Below are 16745 nucleotides of genomic sequence, written 5' to 3'. Positions count from 1 at the left end.
TTTTCACTCCAACGCAATTTTATACATGCAACAAATCATTCTACAAGCAAGATAACTATATTTCCTATCATTTTTTTGATGCAAAAATACGAAAACATCAACGAAAAAGCCGACTTGCAAACCAAAATGTTGCAAGTAACCATAATCGAAAAATACCACAACAATATTCGGGTCTTAAATTCCTCCTCTTTGACGAGATATCGATGCCTGAATATAATGATCCACAACATCTCGTGAATGAGCTCTAATCGTTCTAGTGGAAACCGGAGTTCTCTTCAACATGGTGAGACCAGAATTCTTTATAGTTGCCAAAGAAGTATTGACTGCAACGCAGTATCCACGTACACTGCCTAGATAGTTATCATCACTATATTGAGACACATGTACACCTTGGAGAACTTGATTGGTAGCACAAAGAGCGTAACTTTCTGGACCATCATATTCATTGGTATGACTCGTCAATGAAGAATAGTTTCCGGATTGACAAAGTACTCTAATGTCCCATAGTTCATTTTCTGCCAACAATCCAGGCCATATTTGATTGGATTTTCCTCCCAATCCCCAAACTCCATAAGAGTCACAATAGAAACGAGAATGGGTAGTTCCACTAGTATTTTGTGATCCCAGCAAGGATGTTTGACTACCATCGCTACATAATAAACGAAAAGCAACCAAATGTCCAGATCGAATATAGCTTTCTACTCCAGAAACTGTAGCATTTTCTTCACAAAAGACTTGTGCATAGGTCTTCGATGCTCCTCCTAATCCAAATGTTTCCACACCGTATGTACCAGCAGTGCCAATTGTCCATTGTCCTTTGGAAGAACTTGTCTCTTTTAAGATAGAAACACATGTAGCTGTTGGAGTTGGCGTTGGAGTAGATGGTACGGGAGTTGCTGTAGGCGTAGATGGCACAGGAGTTGGGGTTGGATTATTCTTTTTCGAAGAAGTTGCATTCAACGTCTCACATTCCAAAGTAATGGTAGCAATAATATCATAGGATTGATAAATCTCCGCCTTGATGCCATTAGCAACGGTACCAAAAGGACAAATAGTATATTGCATTGTATCAAATTCTTGTTCATGACTTGTCAATGATGAATAGTTTCCATTGGAACAGAATGTTTGTATATCCCATACAGCTCGTACTGGAATATTCGTGGAGTACATGGTATGGCTTTTTCCACCTATGGATCGAATACCTGGACTAGGACATTTTTGTTCTTGTTTCGTAAGACTGTTCAAGGAAGAAACTCCAATGGTTCCAGAGACACTACCATCACTACATAACAAACGTATTGCTTTCAGTCTTCTGCTCGTTTCAACATAATTTTCAATACCAGTAACCACAGAACCATTGGGACAAAAAGCATAAGTGACATTCTTGGAAATACTACCCAAAGATTGCATATATGAGAAGTCTCCCAATGTTGATGTAGCAAGTATGGTTTGAGAAGGAGATGGAACAGGAGTAGGAGTAGGTGTACTTGTTGGACTAGTATTACTACTACTGCTACTGCTGCTACCATAAATAGTTATAGTGTCTCCTTCAGAAGGCCAAAAATCACTTTGACTCAAATAGGAACCATTCACAGGTCGATATATAGCTGTAGTCACATTAAATGGATCCGGTTCACAGATAAAGCCAAATTCTAAGCATTGAGAAAGGAAGCCATAATCAATATTCACTGTTTTTGTGTCATAATATTCCACATCCAACAATGTTTGACAATATGGCACAATGTCATCGAAGCCTCCTTCTAATATAGTAAAGGTTGTACCAGGCTTCAGAATAAACACAAATGCAACTCCTTTGTGATATGTAGTAGAAGAACTACTCGTTAAATATTCCAACAACATTAATGGAGTATCACTATCCTTAGTATCTGATGCTGTAGGCTTGGAATAAAACTCTGCCAGTCCATCCACTGCATATGCCGGAAAATAGGCATTACCAAACGCATAAGCAGGAACACCACTACTAGAAGAAGTACCTGTGGCACCACGAATCAGTACAACAGATCTCTCTTCACTGGTTGGATTAGTAAAGTTCCATATAATGGTAGAGTTTGAAGAACCATCATATGTCCATGAAACTTCAGCTCCTGCTTGAGATTGACAAGTCTTACCTTGTGCTTGCACTAGAGGCAGAATAGCACTAGTTAAGCACAATATAGTCAAAATTAAATGATAATTTCTCATTTGGATAATTTGTAATGAAGTTTTCTGTTTGAACTAGACAATATCTTGTTTTCAAAATAACAAAAAGAGTTTGGTTCCACATGGGACCTTTTAATTGCAATTGCTATACGTCGGAATGTCCTTGTTCATGAGCGGGAAAGGAAATTATGCAACCACGTTGGCTTTGGAGATGTATCGATAAGGGACACCAGGAGACCCGTCCTTTCAAGGACATTCTCTAATACTCCTCGTATCTTCCACGTGTTTAATGAATTCTCATGAAACATGACTCGTGGCAGTTCTAAAATCAACATTTGGAGTTCTTAGAATAGGACAACCATGCTATATTTATTATTTTGCTTGAGAATGAAACGCTGTTCAAGTGTCTTTAATAGACTGATAGAATTTTCTTGAATGTGTATCACTTATGATGAATAGGACTTGCAAAATAAAGCAAACTTAATCTCTTAGGAGGATGATTGTTGTGCATAGTTATTTCTTTTAAAACGCAACGCCGTGTTCATTTTCAGTTGTTATTGATGGGTTCTTTATCAAGACGGATATGGTGGTTTTGCTTGTTTCAGTTGAGTTGGAGTGTTTTTGCTATAGAAAACAAGTTTGTCCTACAACGAGTTGAAATATCACATACCCACGGTACACAAACTTTATTTCAGAAACAACTCGTCACTTCAGATCCGTTACCAGTGACTTTGCCTTTACCACTTGAAGAAGGTCAACAACTTGATATTTTGGTTGATTTGAGTAATACCGGTTCTTTAGTTGATTTAGAAGACTTGCAACAAGTTTGGATAAGTTTTGTTGAAAAGTCAACCAAACGTGAATATTTGTTTTTACCTCGTAGACGCGGTACCGGATCCCTTCTTTTTGAAGTCGTAAGTATATTGAAGCTTTTCCTATAGTGCATTTGTTTTATGATTCAATTTATATAGAAGATGGATGCTTCAGTTATTGAAAGCTTTGAAGGTAAACAAGGGGATTTTTTGGCAAAGTTGGTGATTGGTGATCATCGAGTGTCACGAGGTATTCATCAGTTGCTTATTGATTCTGTCAACTTGAGCTATCGAGTAAAGAATACTCCTCGACCAAAGGGCATATTTGACTTTGATATAAGTTGGAAGTTTTATCCACAAGAGGAGATTGAACACTTATTCAAGCCACCCATGAAGCGAGCTCCTATATTCTTATCTTTTTTATTTACTGGTCTGGTCATATTGCCTCTGATTGTTTATATCTTTTGGGTATGTTGATTATTTGAATATATATTGGAATCGGAAAAACTAAATACTTTTTGGTAACTAGCTATTAACGACATCTGATATTTATCCATTACAAATGCCCACAGGTCTATCCACTATATGGTTTATCATATTTCATATGAGTCTTGCAAGTTTTGTGTATTGCTTGGTGAAGTTTTGGTTGAGTTGGAATATTCTAAAAACTTGGAAGGTTATGTTGGCTATCTTTCCAGTGACATGGATAAGTGGAATGAAATGGATACAGTTATTGAGCCAACATTGTTCCTCACAAGAGGCACAACATTCCAAAAAGAAGCATACTTGAGGAGTAGTGAGAATAAAAGATCTCATCAACTCAACAATATTATGGTTGGTTGATCGTGTGATTATTCGTTATACCGATTTTGTGTGTGTGAGTGAGAGAGAGAGAGAGTGGTGAGCATTTTTTGTATTGTGCAGTCTTTGTGATGGCATATACGATCAAAGTAAAGACATTTAATAAACAACAGTTTGACGTATCGGTGGGAGAATCTACCAATATTTATACTGTCCACTCTTTACAAGAAAAGATTGCAGTAAGTGTTTTGTCAAGTTGGTGGCGTCTGTTCTACCGACATACCCTCATCTTTTAAAAAAGGGAACACTAACATTCTGTTGTACTAGGAAGTTTCAGGTATTGTAGCAGATAGACAAACACTTTTATACAAAGGGCAAGTGTTGGATCCTGATGCTCCTTTAGCCAATTACAGTGTATCCGATGGTGTTACTATCAACGTGGTGAGAAGAGTAGGAGCCAAGCCAAGTGGAAATAATTCTAAAAACCATTCGGATGTATCATCTTCTTCGGAAACCGTTTCAGAAGACAAAAAGCGAACAGAAGCTTCTTCCAGTTCGGCTAGCGTTGGACTGGGTACAATAACAGAAGATACTTTGAGTTCTTATATGAAGAATTTAGGAATGTCAAGTACCTTTCCTAATACAGATAATCAAAGCCAATTGAGCCATTTAGTTCAGTCTTTGATGGGCGGAGCGCAGAGTGGTAGTGGAGATATGGGTTCGATGAGTGAGATGCTTTCAAGTATCTGGCAAACTCCAGCTATGCAAGAATACTTAAATGATCCTGAGAAATTGGAAGCTAGTAGGCAAGCAGTGAAAAACAATCCTTTTTTACAGCCTTGGATACAAGCTGACCCAGAATTTTCCAAAGTATTGAATGATCCCGAGCGTTGGAAGGAAAGTATGGAAGCTGCCAAAATGATGTTTTCCAAGACAGGTGGTGGTATGGGTTTATCGAGTTCAGATAATATGAAACATTACAATAATTCAAGTGGAGGAGGAGTCGGCGGAGGAATAGCTGCATCTTCTAGTTCAGGAATGTCGACAAGTAAAACTATTCCAAGTGCAGCAGAAGCTTCTTTATTTGTTGGAGAAGCGGCACGTAAGAAATTGGAAGCAGCTCAAGAACGAGTAAAGAGGCTTCCTGTCGACTTGAAGTTGCTTGCTCAATCCTATGGACATGCATTAGGTCAATCACTTATCAATTCAGGTTTAGGTTTGGACTATGAACAAGTAGTACAAGGTATCAAAATGGCATGTACTGGACAAGACTTTCCAATGTCTTTATCTGAATATGAAAGACAAATGAGTCTATTACAGTCGGTAAGTTGAAAAAAAATTTCCTTTTTTCGTTGTAGAATATTTTATATATATATATATATATGTGTGTGTGTGTGTGTGTCTACGTATTGATGATGAGAATAGGTTGCTCAAGAGTTTGTTTCTCAAGTCAATTGGAAGGAAGCTAATCAGTTTTTTGAAGAAATTGCCAATGACACCGATATTCATGTGATTGAGTCGGGAAAGATTGTTTGGGAGTCTGGAGAAACCACTCCAGATACTCAGGCACCTGCAGCTCATAAGGATTCTAATGTGATGATTATTCTCCAAGGTCGATTATTAGATGGTCGTGTATTCTTTTCTTGTCCTCCTGCTGATGAAAGTGGAGAAGTCGTCCATCCATTGACATTATCTTTAACCAATGCACCTTATGCATTGAGAAAAGGTATTGAGGGAATGAGAGAAGGAGAAGATCGAACTCTTTATGTGCATCCCGACGCTTCAAATGGAATGAATGAATTGTTTGGTGATGTATTGCCTCCTAATGCTTTGCTTATTTTTGATGTGGAGTTGGTGAGTGCTGATATATCGGAAATGGAAGACCCTGGAAACCTCATGAGTTATCCAAGTGGTTTTGGTGCTACTAGCAGTAGTGGTTTAGAATGGGGAGAAGAAGACTTGGATTAATAAATACAAGTATACTCGACATATTCTTGTTTCTGAAAAGATTGGATAAGAAATTCACCTACAAATGCACATTTCCAAAGGATTTCCAGAAGAAATAATGAGTCCATAGGATGGAGTTGTCATTTTCTTGGTAAAGAGTTGGTTGTGTTGGTGGATAGAAAGTAAAAGTTATGGGCGATACTCAAAAGGAAGATACGAATAATAACTTGTACAACGCCAGTGTAACAGAGAAACCTAGAGTGGTTATATTTGGTGCTGGAGGTGTGGGTGGTTATTTGGCTGCAAGGTTGGCAGAGTGTGGACACAGCTATGTCCACGTCATCGCTAGAGGACCTCACTTGAAAGCAATTCAAGAGAATGATAACCGCATCATTTTAAAGAGTATTGATGGTGATTGCAATCCACAGTTAGATAGTATTGGGGATACCGTAGAAAGTGTATTAAAGACTGCCACAACTCCAGTAGACGCAGTGATATTTACTTGTAAAATGGACCAATTAGCTGCAGCAGCGGAAGCAGTGTTACCTTTATTTAGTGAAAAGACCATTGCTCTTCCTACACAGAACGGAGTGGAAGCTCCAGAAGTATTGGCCAAAGTGGTTGGTTCACAACGAGTGGTGGGAGGTTATGTTCAAGTATTGGCATATATATCGACACCTGGAGTTATTTTACATGAAGGTTGGTCAAAAGTGGAATAATAATAATAGTATTCATGATATATTGTATTTCCATTAGACATAAGTCCTACCATTTATGGAACGGGTATGTTGACTGATTCTGCTCCTTTTGTTTTGGAGCAGTTGAGGAAATTAGAATATGCCTTTGTTGGTGCCAAAGAGACTCGATTAATTATACATCAGGACGTTTTACAGAATATGTATAGAAAGTTGACAGTCATGGCAGCCTATTCCGGTGTTTGTTCAGCAGCACGTTGTAATTTGGGCCAATTGAGAAGTATACCAGAAACTTTGGCTTTGGTAGAGAATTGTATGAATGAAGTGGTAGATGTTGCTAAAGCTCGAGGAATTATGATTGGTAGAGAAGTCGTTCGTTCATCTATTGACTATTTGGTACATCATGTGAAGGATAGTGCAACACCAAGTATGTTTCGTGATATTGCTGGTGGCAAACCTTCCGAATTAGAGTGGCAAGTGGGTGCAGTTGTGAGACAAGGACATAAATATGGAGTAAGTACTCCTTATTTAAGTGCCATTTATGCCATTTTATTGCCAACTGAGATTGCCAATCGTAAGAAATATGAGCATCGTAAAGAAAATATGAACGAGTGAAGAAAATATTTTATATTCGAATAAATCGATTTCTTTGAATAGTCCAAGGCATCGTTATGAATGTTGTCCATCCTATTCCTAACAACCATATCCAACACCATGGCAACTGAAACCAGTCATTGTACTTATCTAAACAGATAAGAAACCTTGCCCAATCTAATGTTCATTTTGTATAAAAAGACTCACCAGAAATGACTTACCCTATCAGAATTCCACTACAATGGCCTAAAAGATATTCTTCAGATGAATATGAAATGGACTTTCTACTTACCTACAAAACTAGCTTCAGGAACCAATAAAGTTACAACTCCCAAAGAAATAAAAGGTATCCAAATAGGCGAAATCAAAACTTCATCTAATATCCAAATCCTTGCAACTTTTATATGTTGACTGGCAATAACAAATAGACCAAATAGTACTGCAGAGTAACCAACGAGATATACGTGTCGTACTTGCTCAGAATGAAAAACAGTTAATTGCAAGTAGTTGATAAACAAAGTAACACAAGTTGATAAGAAAGCAATCACAACGTTCCAAGTCAAATATACCAAGGAACCCAATCGTTGTTCCATCCAGCTCAAATTCCTTGCTTCTCAATGTATACAATCCCTTTGACAATCCATAAAGCAACTTACCATAAACTATACATATTCAGGATCAGGTGCATCAACGAAATATGTGAAAGAGTAGAGGAAATCCATCGCCAAGTTTCTTTGTCCACAATCACGCAATCGTAGTTACAACCAACATCATAATAGGACCAACCTTTATAAGTAATAACCAACCTAAAGAAGACTTGTCAAGTTTAGGAAAATAAAAGGAGTGTTTCCTTTTACCAAACAATAATGCATATGGCTATGACCAAACAAGTAACTGGAAAAGTATAAAAGTAGTCCAACCACTCCTTCCTTTCAATAATAAAACTATTCATAAATGTTGGTCACAACTGTTTATTTTCATATGATAAGAATAGTTGACAAGAACAGTTCTTCTACATAAGTTCTTATTCCAATTGGTTCAACCAATCTTGAACCGGATCACCTGTAGAGACTGGTATTTCCCCTACAACAAATATATATATATATATAATATCGAAGACTTTATATAACCCAAATACCTTTCAACTGCTTAAGTTCACTTTCCAACGATTCAATTTTGGCATCTCGTTCACGAACTTTAGAAATCAAGATTTTCTCTCTTTTACGATGCTCAGCAGACTAGAATACCAACTTGAATATATCTTTCACTCTAAGAGGAATATACAACTCACTGCACTTCCAAAACCCGCTGCTACCCCAAACACAAAGGCGCCAATTCTTAGAAACTAAGGGTTTTCTTTTGTTCATATTCGAACCATATTGAATGTGTATAACCAACTTACGGTTAATAAGCTTGAATATTGACCCGTGGCTGCAGTGGCACTCATCTTCTTCACCAACGCTTAAGGGAAAATGGAAATAAGGCCAAATGAATATTCTTCTTCTCAACTGGAAAAACAATACTTTCAAAGGTCGGTGGTTCAAAAGTACATTTATCAACAATCCTTACAAACAATATTATCAACTATTTCATATAATAATACAACAACAGATGTTTGTCTACAGAGCATTTCCAATCAACCCTCTTTCCCACAACATAATACACTCACAACAAACCATACTTAGTTGTTTTTCTTCTTCTTAAACGTTTCCTTCCCGTTGCTATTAGTATATTTCCTTCTTATCATTTGAATGGTTTCTGGACGAAGAGTAACACCTTCAATGTAGCATAGTAGAAAATCAAGTGCCAAAGATTTGATCTAATAACACAAAGAGTATTCAGATATACAATATATATCTATATACACAAGCATAGATACCTTGGGTAATAACAACCATCCTTGCCAATCTGTCGAAGGTGATAACGGTTCTTTCCTCTCATTATTGCCATAACTATCCTCTGAGATAGAGTAGATTGTATTCCGTGTTATATCAACTGCTTGAGAAACTAGGTTTATCCTCGTTTGGGGGGCTGCTAGTGTCTCCTCTTCCAGTTCCAATCGATCAGTCCATACACTACGACCTTCGGTGGTCCTCTGTGACCACTTATATCCCTTTTCTTGAGTTTTCACAAACTGTTCTTCTTCTTTACATATCTGTTGTTGTGATAACGGACAGGAACACTCTTCCAAAGTTGGTTCCTCCTCCAACTTGAGGGCCTCCTTCACCCTGGTTTCCTCGGGAATAGTATCCAAATACCCTGACCTTTCTTCTAATTCTTTATGATAATCATATTTTCCATCCTGTAACTTTTTATTATTTCTTCTCCTATTTCCATTGTACAAGGATGAATATCTCACGACTCCAAATGGTGAGACTGCATCCAACATTCGACGCCCCACAAATAATCAAACAGAAGCTATAAAAGAAGGATATGACAAATTCTCTTAAAAAATCTTTTGTGGAGAGATTTCCAAAGGGACATCTTTACGCACCCTCAATCAATCGATCATTCTTCTTGGCAAAAACATCCTTTTCCATCATTATACCAATCTGCATACTAGCTATTTTAAAAAGTCTAAAAATGTTATACATCCATAATGAGTCATAAGAAAATAACTAGAATAAAACACAACTAGCATAGCATATATATATATATATATATATATTTCATTTATTCATATCGTGGTCACTCCTATAAACATGCCAAAAACTTGTAAAACTACTTCGATAACAATAAGCCAAATGATTATCCACTCCAATCTTTGGTCAGTACGAACATGTAACTCTGTTCGAAATAAATCATACCTAAAACAAGTTATTTCCACTTCTACGTACTACGCTTTCAACTCACATTGAATTGATAGTTTCTAAACGAGTATTGAGTACATTGACACGAGGTTTGATATCTAAATATCTTGCCATCTTTCCATACAAAGGTTCAACATCTTCATTATCCCAAAACCAATCTATTCCGTTCATTGAGATGGAACAAAGCACTCATATACTCGTTAAAATACCTGGAATATCCAAAACATCCGATTGCAAATGAATATAAGCCTTATACATATAAAGTTCTCCACTAAGCTTTAACAGTTCTCGTTGACTAATATTCAGTTTGCCTTGATTTGCCATTTGTGCTGGTAATGCCTTTAAAATAAAAAATAGTTACCATTATGACTAGCTCCATATTCATTTCAAAGCAAAAATACCTGAGTTCTATCAATCACATTATCAATAGCAGTCTCAAAAGCTCCCAGTTTGGTTGACTGTGCTGCTCCATGTGACAAGGCAAGTTTCACACGAACCAAAGTCTCATCGGAAAGCAAAGAAGAAAGGCAAACTTGATCTTCTAAGACTTTCGCAAGTTCCTCTTCCTAATACACTTGTAGTTGAAAATACACTCAGAAGTATCTTTGGGCACTCACTGAAAATTGATCATAACTATAAACGAGAAATTCCTTCTCGGCTTCTCCTTCAAGACGACCATTTTCAAAATTTTTCAACCAATCTAACAACTGCCATTCAGCACCTTCTGAAAGTCCCCATAGCACCACAACTCCATATGAAAAAAAGAAAACGTCGGAACCACGAGGGTCTTCAATTCCTACCCACCAAACAGCGTCGTCTTCACCGTCTTGGCCATCTATTCTAGGAAGTCTATTCACAACTTGGCCATGACAAAGGCTAAGTGGTAACCAAACTCAACCAACCTCAAATGGACAACGTCACGAGTACCAAACCTTCGAGCACCTTCAGGATATTTGTTTAACAAGTTTCCAAATAGATCACGGAGAGAATAAGTATTGCAAGTACAATAGACACTACAAAGAAAAAGATAATATCTTCAGATTCAAAAAGTTATTCATCTCAATAGCTCCAACCTGAGTCTTCCTGTCCAAGGCATTTCCTGTCCCGTTTCAACAGGTGCTCGTAAACGTTCCAGTCTTTTCTTTCCACCATATGCAGCTCTACGAGAAGCAATTGTATCCTATTCTATAACACTCAGTTACTTTCATTTTCGTTGCATCACTTCGTACGGATATTTGGGGTGCACCTGTTCTTCTTCCTTGTTCGAACGACGCAACTAGTAACACACTTTATTCTTTTTCCTCACGTCCACATACAAGCCTTACTCTTTATATTTTTAGGAGGACTCAAGTTGATAGATAATAAAGGAGATTGCTCTTCTTTCCAACTCATCGTCTCACAATATCGTTACCAACAGCAACCGATCTCTTCTTCCCTCACCAAGTCTATAACAGTTGACTCGTGGACAAGTCATGTAAGGGCGTCATTTTGGAGTATTGTTATCAATTGTCATGACGAGTAGTTTATCAGCCAAACTCTATTCAGGTAGCCGCTATACTGGACATGATATACCTATGATAGGTTTTGGTACCTGGAAAGCTGAACCTGGAGTTGTAGGAGAAGCAGTTGATCTTGCTGTTCAGACTGGTTATCGTCATATTGACTGTGCTGCTGCTTATTGTAACGAGAAAGAAATTGGTCGAGTTTTTCAAACCATCTTTTCCAGTGGAAAGTGTAAAAGAGAGGATTTATTTGTCACTTCCAAACTATGGAACACTTGTCATAAGAAGGAGCACGTCGTTGCTGCTTGTAAACAGACCTTGAGCGATTTGGGATTGGAATACTTGGACTTGTATCTTGTGGTAAGTTATGAATGGCCTCGTTTAAGAGAATATTCTTACAAGTTATGTGGTTATCAGCATTGGCCAGTTGCTTTTGAATATACTGGACTTCCTATTACAGGAGATATTGCTATGCCACTTGACTCCAACAGAAAGCCTCGACTTGTTAGTGTATCTTTGAAAGAGACTTGGCAAGCGATGGAGTCTTTGGTGCATAGTGGACTCGTGAAGAATATTGGAGTATCCAATTTTCATATTGTCGAGTTGTTGGACTTGATGACTTATTGTGAGGTTCGTATGTCTTGAATACTTCATTGTCCCAGAGAAAGACTCAATTCACGACAGATTCAACCCGCAGTGAATCAAATAGAAATGCACATTTACAATCAACAAGAAGATTTGAGAGCCTTTTGTGCCAAACATAATATTCATGTAACTGCATATTCACCTTTGGGAAGTGGTAGAATGGGACCTTTGCAAGATCCTCTCGTTCAGAAAATAGCACAACAACTTGGAAAGACTCCTGCTCAAGTTTGTTTGGCTTGGGCTCGCAATAAAGGAGTTTCTGTGATACCTAAAAGGTAAGTAAAATCATATATATATGTTTATGAAATCAAAAGTAACCGAATCTTGCAAAAGTGTTACACCCAAAAGAATAGAAGAAAACTTTGATTGTGGCTTTGCATTAACAACCGAAATGATGCAACAACTTGCCACATTGGATAAACAACAAATCGTTTGTGATACCAAAGAGTATTGGAATTTAGCTGTCAATTCTTAATCGAAAGGAAATGATACACTTCATAAAGCAATATGTGTTTGTCTTTATGTTTTCATTATCATGGAAAGAAAGTTTACAATCGTATCCTCTTCGTTTACACTGAACTGTTGTTGAAAATGATTCAAGATAGTGTTGATGAGTTGTTGTCTTTTATATCCTTTCTCCAAAGGAAGATGAAACTGTATACAATATTTTTCCAATGAACTATCGGATAATCTTTCCAAACAGTCATAAGAAAGACAAGTATGCCTAGTTGCAGTTGGACTGAAACTATTCTTCTCCCAAATGAAACTTTTAGAAAAACAACCTAAATCGGAAGCAGAAAATGATATCGACTGATAAGGCTTTGGTTTTTTGGGAATCGCTTGTTTTTTGTTTTTCTCCGATATCCATCTTCGATATTGTTTTAGTTGATTGAACAAGTTTTCCCATTTATCATGCGAATACACTACTCTCAGTGCGTTTCTTTGTATCTTCACTATAGGCTTGTTATTATTCAAGTCTAAGAATACTTTGTGCCAACCACCCAATGCATGATGACCCACAACCAAACCCAACTGACCAATCCAAAGACTCTTTGTTCGGTTATTTCCTATCACCTTGACAAGCGTATACGGAGCTAGAGTAGTAGGAGAGAAAGTAGTCATAGTGTTTACTGGTTTATAACAAGTTACCCGGAACTTTGTCTGTTCTTGGTCCATATTATATTATTCTTTCTTATAATGATTCTTTCATTCCAATCAAAATAATGGGTTGGAATGCGTTCCTTCCAGACAATTAAGAAATCCATGACAATCCATCGGTCCATCCATCGATTTCATCTAAAAGAGATTCCAATTGGTCCATTACCTCGGTTTGTACTTGTAAGGCTTCATGGAACTCTTTACCTATTTCTGCGAAAGAAATAAGTTCTAAACCTCGTTTTTTGAGAAATACTGCTAATACAGATTCTATAAGATCGACATCTCTCCTAGCATGCAACTGACGAATGAGAAATTCTAAAAACAAACGACATTCTTTGCCATTATCATAGTCTTTCAATCCTTCCACTTCCAACTCAATGCTCGTTGGATTCATTTTTCTCAACAGTTGCAAAGCTTCTTCATCTCGAATGCCATCATTTAGATTATCCATATCTCCTCCTTGATAAAGGCATGCCATCAACTGAGATGCGGTCAAACTGTAAGCGTTATGATCACTCATTTTCTGATGCATATTTTCAGTAGAATGAAAAGTATCCAAAGTAGATTCCTTTCCCAATACATGAGATGATAGAAAGAAAGGTGCCTCTGCTTGTTTCTTCACTGGTTGTTGTGGCTGACTACGTTTCTTCACAATATCCCAATTCACAAGAGTAAGTAAATAATGGAGAGGTTTTCCTGATAAAGTAAAAGATGATAAATTCTCCTTCTTTGGCATCCTATTAAGATGATCCTGAAGAGTATTCTGAATGGACAATGGAGAACGCCATTGAAATTCTCCAATATGTGGAAGTCTACCTAAAAGTTCTTTTGAGTTTGTTATAACGGAAGAATGGCTTTCGACTGCATTTGTTTTGAAATGATGTTGATTAGACCACAATGCAATGCCTATACAGTTGGAATGACAAGTTGCAATAAAGTCATTGTTGGGAGAAAAAGCAATAGAAATAGGAGCGTGTTCAAATTCAAATATATCCACACACCGACCCAACTGAATATTCCAAACTCTTAAACTTCCATCTAAAGATGACGATAATAAAAAGTATCCATCTCCCGAAAATTGAGCATCCGTTAAAGGACCTTGATGCCCTATAAAACGACGAGCAAGTTGTTTCGTTTCAGGATCAACCAAATGAATTTCAAAATTATCACAAAGTATGGCTAACAAATTGCAAACATAACCCCAAACGACTTGCACAATAGGAATGCCTATTTCTATGGTATACAACAACTTGAGTTCCTGTCGACTCCAAAACTTCAACAACCCATCGATACTTCCAGAAACAAGTGTCTCACCAAGATTATCAAATTCAACCCCAGTAACTGCAAGTAAATGAGCTCTTGAAGAGCACTGATCATCTGTCCAGGAACTTCTATATGAACCTGATTGTAGATTGTACAAGTCCAACATTCCTAAATCGGTACCAATAGATGCGAAATTCCCACATGGAGATATTGCAACACAATTAGCTTGTTCTAAACGATATCCCGAATGCTTCTTCTTTCCAACAGAATTCTTATGAAAGGCATCCTTTGTTAATAGCTTTCTGGATAACACTTTATGAGTAAGAGTACCATTTTCCAATTTCCAACAATATGCTTCCAAACAACCTTCATGACAGGTAACAATATCTGCAAATTCAGCATCTCGAGCTCTAAGAGATCCTACTGCAATCGCACAAATGCGAGGAAGTATGCCTCGAACATCTTCTTGAATGCGCAAAGGAGCTCCAATTTCTATTCCTTTTTGTTTCCTTAAATGCTTTCTCTTTCTCTTTCCTCCAATCAAAGATGATACTTGTTGTGAAAGTCCTTTACTTTGGGCATCTCGAAATAGGGATATGAGGCGCAACTCTCGATCTATACTACAAGAAAGAAGTATTCGAGGATTATCTGCTGCAAAACGTAAACGAATGGGAGGCATCATATGTCCTTCTCTAAAACGCAATAGTCTGGGAGGTTCCATAACTCTATCTGATATATGAACTTTGATGCAATTATCTCGTTGTCCAGCAGTTACCAACAAAGGTTCACCAAGTAAATACTGGATAAACCAAGCACCTCCTAAATGAACTTTGCTTAACTTGTATTTTACTTCTCTTTGCTTCAAATCAAAGAATACGATGGAACCATCAGAATAAGAAACTGCCATTTCAGAATAGCCATCGGAACGAAACGCAATATCCAATACAGGACAGCCATCAAAAGGCATTTGATCCATAGAAAGATGATTCCTTGAGAGACTCGTATTCACATTTTGATTACTTTTCTGGTGAAAAAATTCCATGACGGTTTGGTTTCTTTTAAGGTGGAATAATATTGTACGGCCGTCTGCGAGACCCAAAGCGACAATATCAAGAGCTGGCGTAGAACGCATACTCGTAATAGTAGAACCAAAACTTTCATATTCATAAAGCAAGCGACAAGAGCGTACGTTCCAAAGCTGCAAATGACCTTGTTCACTTGCTAATAATACTTTGTTGAGATAACTGAACAAAGGGTAAGTACAGGACAGTTCAACTTGAAACCAACAATCTCTTACGTTTCTGGATGTTCAACACAAGTAACTACAAAGCCTACGGATAAATAAAACTCTGCAACTTTCTCATGTGAAGTCAGATCCCACACAATGACTCTTTGTTCTGCAGAAGAAACACTTAGCAGCACAGTACCAAATATTAACAAGTGAGAAATTTCTTTCGTATGTTCCTTCCAATTCTCCTTCAATTGCAAGCGATAAAATACCAAAATGGTATCGAAGGAAGCGACATACGTCCAATCTTTCCAGCAGACTATGCTCTTAATGACGGTCTCTGTATCACCACAAACGAGAATAGGAGAACATCCTTTTAATCTCAATTTGGATATATCATACAACTGTAAGACTGAGTCTATTGCACAAGTGATAAAGTATTCTGTAGAACGGCGTTGCAAGAAGGGTTTGGCGGTATTGCCATTGACTAGGCCGAGCGTCCGATAGGGTTCTAACATTTCATTTACTTGCAATAAGAGAATGATTGAACGGTAGTTTTGGAAATTGATGCACTTGGAAGCAAAATATGTAGAATCAAGATACCAATAACATATTTTTGTAGTTTGAAGTATTGTAATAAGACTTGGTAAAGACCACTATTTTGCAAAAGGGCTAGTTACCATTCAAAAGATGAATAAAAGGAAAAGCTATCAGTATATGAAAAGTTGGATAAAATACAATTATTTCTATAATGGTTTGAATATTGAATGGAATGAGTTCTATTATTGCAGAATAGATAAGTTTGTATAAAGCCATAGGTTGTGACATTCCATATTCTATGTCCATACAAACTCTTCAGGAAATATCATAATAATAGGATGATTTCATCTCTTCTTCTTCAACAAGAAACAGTCTCATTCAGTAAAAGGCAATTGTTATAGATATGAGAAGTCCCATATGAGGAAGCGAATTCTCCAAATGGGAAAGAATAGCCACGAATTGAATGAATTTTGGCGCGCATGAGAAAAATGCACGTGTTCCTTTTCCAGCCTAAAAACCCAAATAATCCCAGAAGAAGAAACGCAAAGGGGAAATAGCACATTCAGTTAAAGTGGAGCTGTAATCTCCAT

The 16745-nt window shown here is 37.3% G+C and overlaps 10 protein-coding genes across 11 annotated transcripts; 4 read left to right on the top strand and 6 right to left on the bottom strand.

The window, feature by feature from the left end:
• Positions 1 to 3: 3 nt before the first annotated feature.
• Positions 4 to 2228, bottom strand: Gasu_35060 (uncharacterized protein). Its single transcript, XM_005705580.1, has one exon. The coding sequence runs from the start codon at positions 2200 to 2202 to the stop codon at positions 175 to 177; it is 2028 nt and encodes a 675-aa protein (XP_005705637.1). The 5' UTR covers positions 2203 to 2228; the 3' UTR covers positions 4 to 174.
• Positions 2229 to 2652: 424 nt separating this feature from the next.
• Positions 2653 to 3794, top strand: Gasu_35050 (dolichyl-diphosphooligosaccharide-protein glycotransferase). Its single transcript, XM_005705579.1, has 3 exons — positions 2653 to 3074; positions 3132 to 3440; positions 3502 to 3794. Exons 1-3 carry the CDS (start codon positions 2721 to 2723, stop codon positions 3760 to 3762), a joined length of 924 nt encoding a protein of 307 aa, XP_005705636.1. The 5' UTR covers positions 2653 to 2720; the 3' UTR covers positions 3763 to 3794.
• Positions 3795 to 3802: 8 nt separating this feature from the next.
• Positions 3803 to 5809, top strand: Gasu_35040 (peptidylprolyl isomerase). Its single transcript, XM_005705578.1, has 3 exons — positions 3803 to 4012; positions 4101 to 5096; positions 5199 to 5809. The coding sequence occupies exons 1-3, from the start codon at positions 3905 to 3907 to the stop codon at positions 5739 to 5741; spliced, it is 1647 nt and encodes a 548-aa protein (XP_005705635.1). The 5' UTR covers positions 3803 to 3904; the 3' UTR covers positions 5742 to 5809.
• A 13-nt stretch (positions 5810 to 5822) lies between these two features.
• On the top strand, positions 5823 to 7070 carry Gasu_35030 (2-dehydropantoate 2-reductase). Its single transcript, XM_005705577.1, has 2 exons — positions 5823 to 6419; positions 6477 to 7070. Exons 1-2 carry the CDS (start codon positions 5912 to 5914, stop codon positions 7028 to 7030), a joined length of 1062 nt encoding a protein of 353 aa, XP_005705634.1. The 5' UTR covers positions 5823 to 5911; the 3' UTR covers positions 7031 to 7070.
• An 11-nt stretch (positions 7071 to 7081) lies between these two features.
• On the bottom strand, positions 7082 to 7962 carry Gasu_35020 (hypothetical protein). Of its 2 annotated transcripts, XM_005705575.1 has the most exons (5): positions 7867 to 7962; positions 7666 to 7815; positions 7306 to 7615; positions 7231 to 7245; positions 7082 to 7176 (listed from the first exon to the last, which is right to left on the bottom strand). In XM_005705575.1, exons 1-5 carry the CDS (start codon positions 7959 to 7961, stop codon positions 7156 to 7158), a joined length of 591 nt encoding a protein of 196 aa, XP_005705632.1. In that variant the 5' UTR covers position 7962; the 3' UTR covers positions 7082 to 7155. The 2 variants fall into 2 exon arrangements, with proteins under 2 accessions (XP_005705632.1, XP_005705633.1); XM_005705576.1 differs by lacking the exon at positions 7082 to 7176 and having other exon boundaries at positions 7202 to 7255; positions 7302 to 7615.
• A 2-nt stretch (positions 7963 to 7964) lies between these two features.
• Positions 7965 to 8512, bottom strand: Gasu_35010 (uncharacterized protein). Its single transcript, XM_005705574.1, has 4 exons — positions 8412 to 8512; positions 8301 to 8354; positions 8148 to 8247; positions 7965 to 8092 (listed from the first exon to the last, which is right to left on the bottom strand). The coding sequence occupies exons 1-4, from the start codon at positions 8454 to 8456 to the stop codon at positions 8034 to 8036; spliced, it is 258 nt and encodes an 85-aa protein (XP_005705631.1). The 5' UTR covers positions 8457 to 8512; the 3' UTR covers positions 7965 to 8033.
• Positions 8513 to 8541: 29 nt separating this feature from the next.
• Positions 8542 to 9532, bottom strand: Gasu_35000 (uncharacterized protein). The gene is made up of 2 exons (XM_005705573.1): positions 8889 to 9532; positions 8542 to 8828 (listed from the first exon to the last, which is right to left on the bottom strand). The coding sequence occupies exons 1-2, from the start codon at positions 9396 to 9398 to the stop codon at positions 8691 to 8693; spliced, it is 648 nt and encodes a 215-aa protein (XP_005705630.1). The 5' UTR covers positions 9399 to 9532; the 3' UTR covers positions 8542 to 8690.
• Positions 9533 to 9631: 99 nt separating this feature from the next.
• Positions 9632 to 11272, bottom strand: Gasu_34990 (uncharacterized protein). The gene is made up of 9 exons (XM_005705572.1): positions 11145 to 11272; positions 11049 to 11095; positions 10893 to 10999; positions 10722 to 10832; positions 10437 to 10668; positions 10221 to 10385; positions 10029 to 10158; positions 9863 to 9977; positions 9632 to 9816 (listed from the first exon to the last, which is right to left on the bottom strand). The coding sequence occupies exons 1-9, from the start codon at positions 11209 to 11211 to the stop codon at positions 9687 to 9689; spliced, it is 1104 nt and encodes a 367-aa protein (XP_005705629.1). The 5' UTR covers positions 11212 to 11272; the 3' UTR covers positions 9632 to 9686.
• Positions 11273 to 11282: 10 nt separating this feature from the next.
• Positions 11283 to 12660, top strand: Gasu_34980 (aldo/keto reductase). Its single transcript, XM_005705571.1, has 4 exons — positions 11283 to 11681; positions 11739 to 11951; positions 12006 to 12241; positions 12300 to 12660. The coding sequence occupies exons 1-4, from the start codon at positions 11331 to 11333 to the stop codon at positions 12439 to 12441; spliced, it is 942 nt and encodes a 313-aa protein (XP_005705628.1). The 5' UTR covers positions 11283 to 11330; the 3' UTR covers positions 12442 to 12660.
• An 11-nt stretch (positions 12661 to 12671) lies between these two features.
• On the bottom strand, positions 12672 to 16162 carry Gasu_34970 (transducin family protein / WD-40 repeat family protein). Its single transcript, XM_005705570.1, has 2 exons — positions 15685 to 16162; positions 12672 to 15631 (listed from the first exon to the last, which is right to left on the bottom strand). The coding sequence occupies exons 1-2, from the start codon at positions 16131 to 16133 to the stop codon at positions 13219 to 13221; spliced, it is 2862 nt and encodes a 953-aa protein (XP_005705627.1). The 5' UTR covers positions 16134 to 16162; the 3' UTR covers positions 12672 to 13218.
• Positions 16163 to 16745: the final 583 nt, after the last annotated feature.

This window comes from Galdieria sulphuraria (assembly GCF_000341285.1).
Source record: "Galdieria sulphuraria unplaced genomic scaffold scaf_28, whole genome shotgun sequence".
Classification (NCBI taxonomy): Eukaryota; Rhodophyta; class Bangiophyceae; order Galdieriales; family Galdieriaceae; genus Galdieria; species Galdieria sulphuraria.
This window is presented reverse-complemented; position numbering and strand designations above follow the sequence as displayed.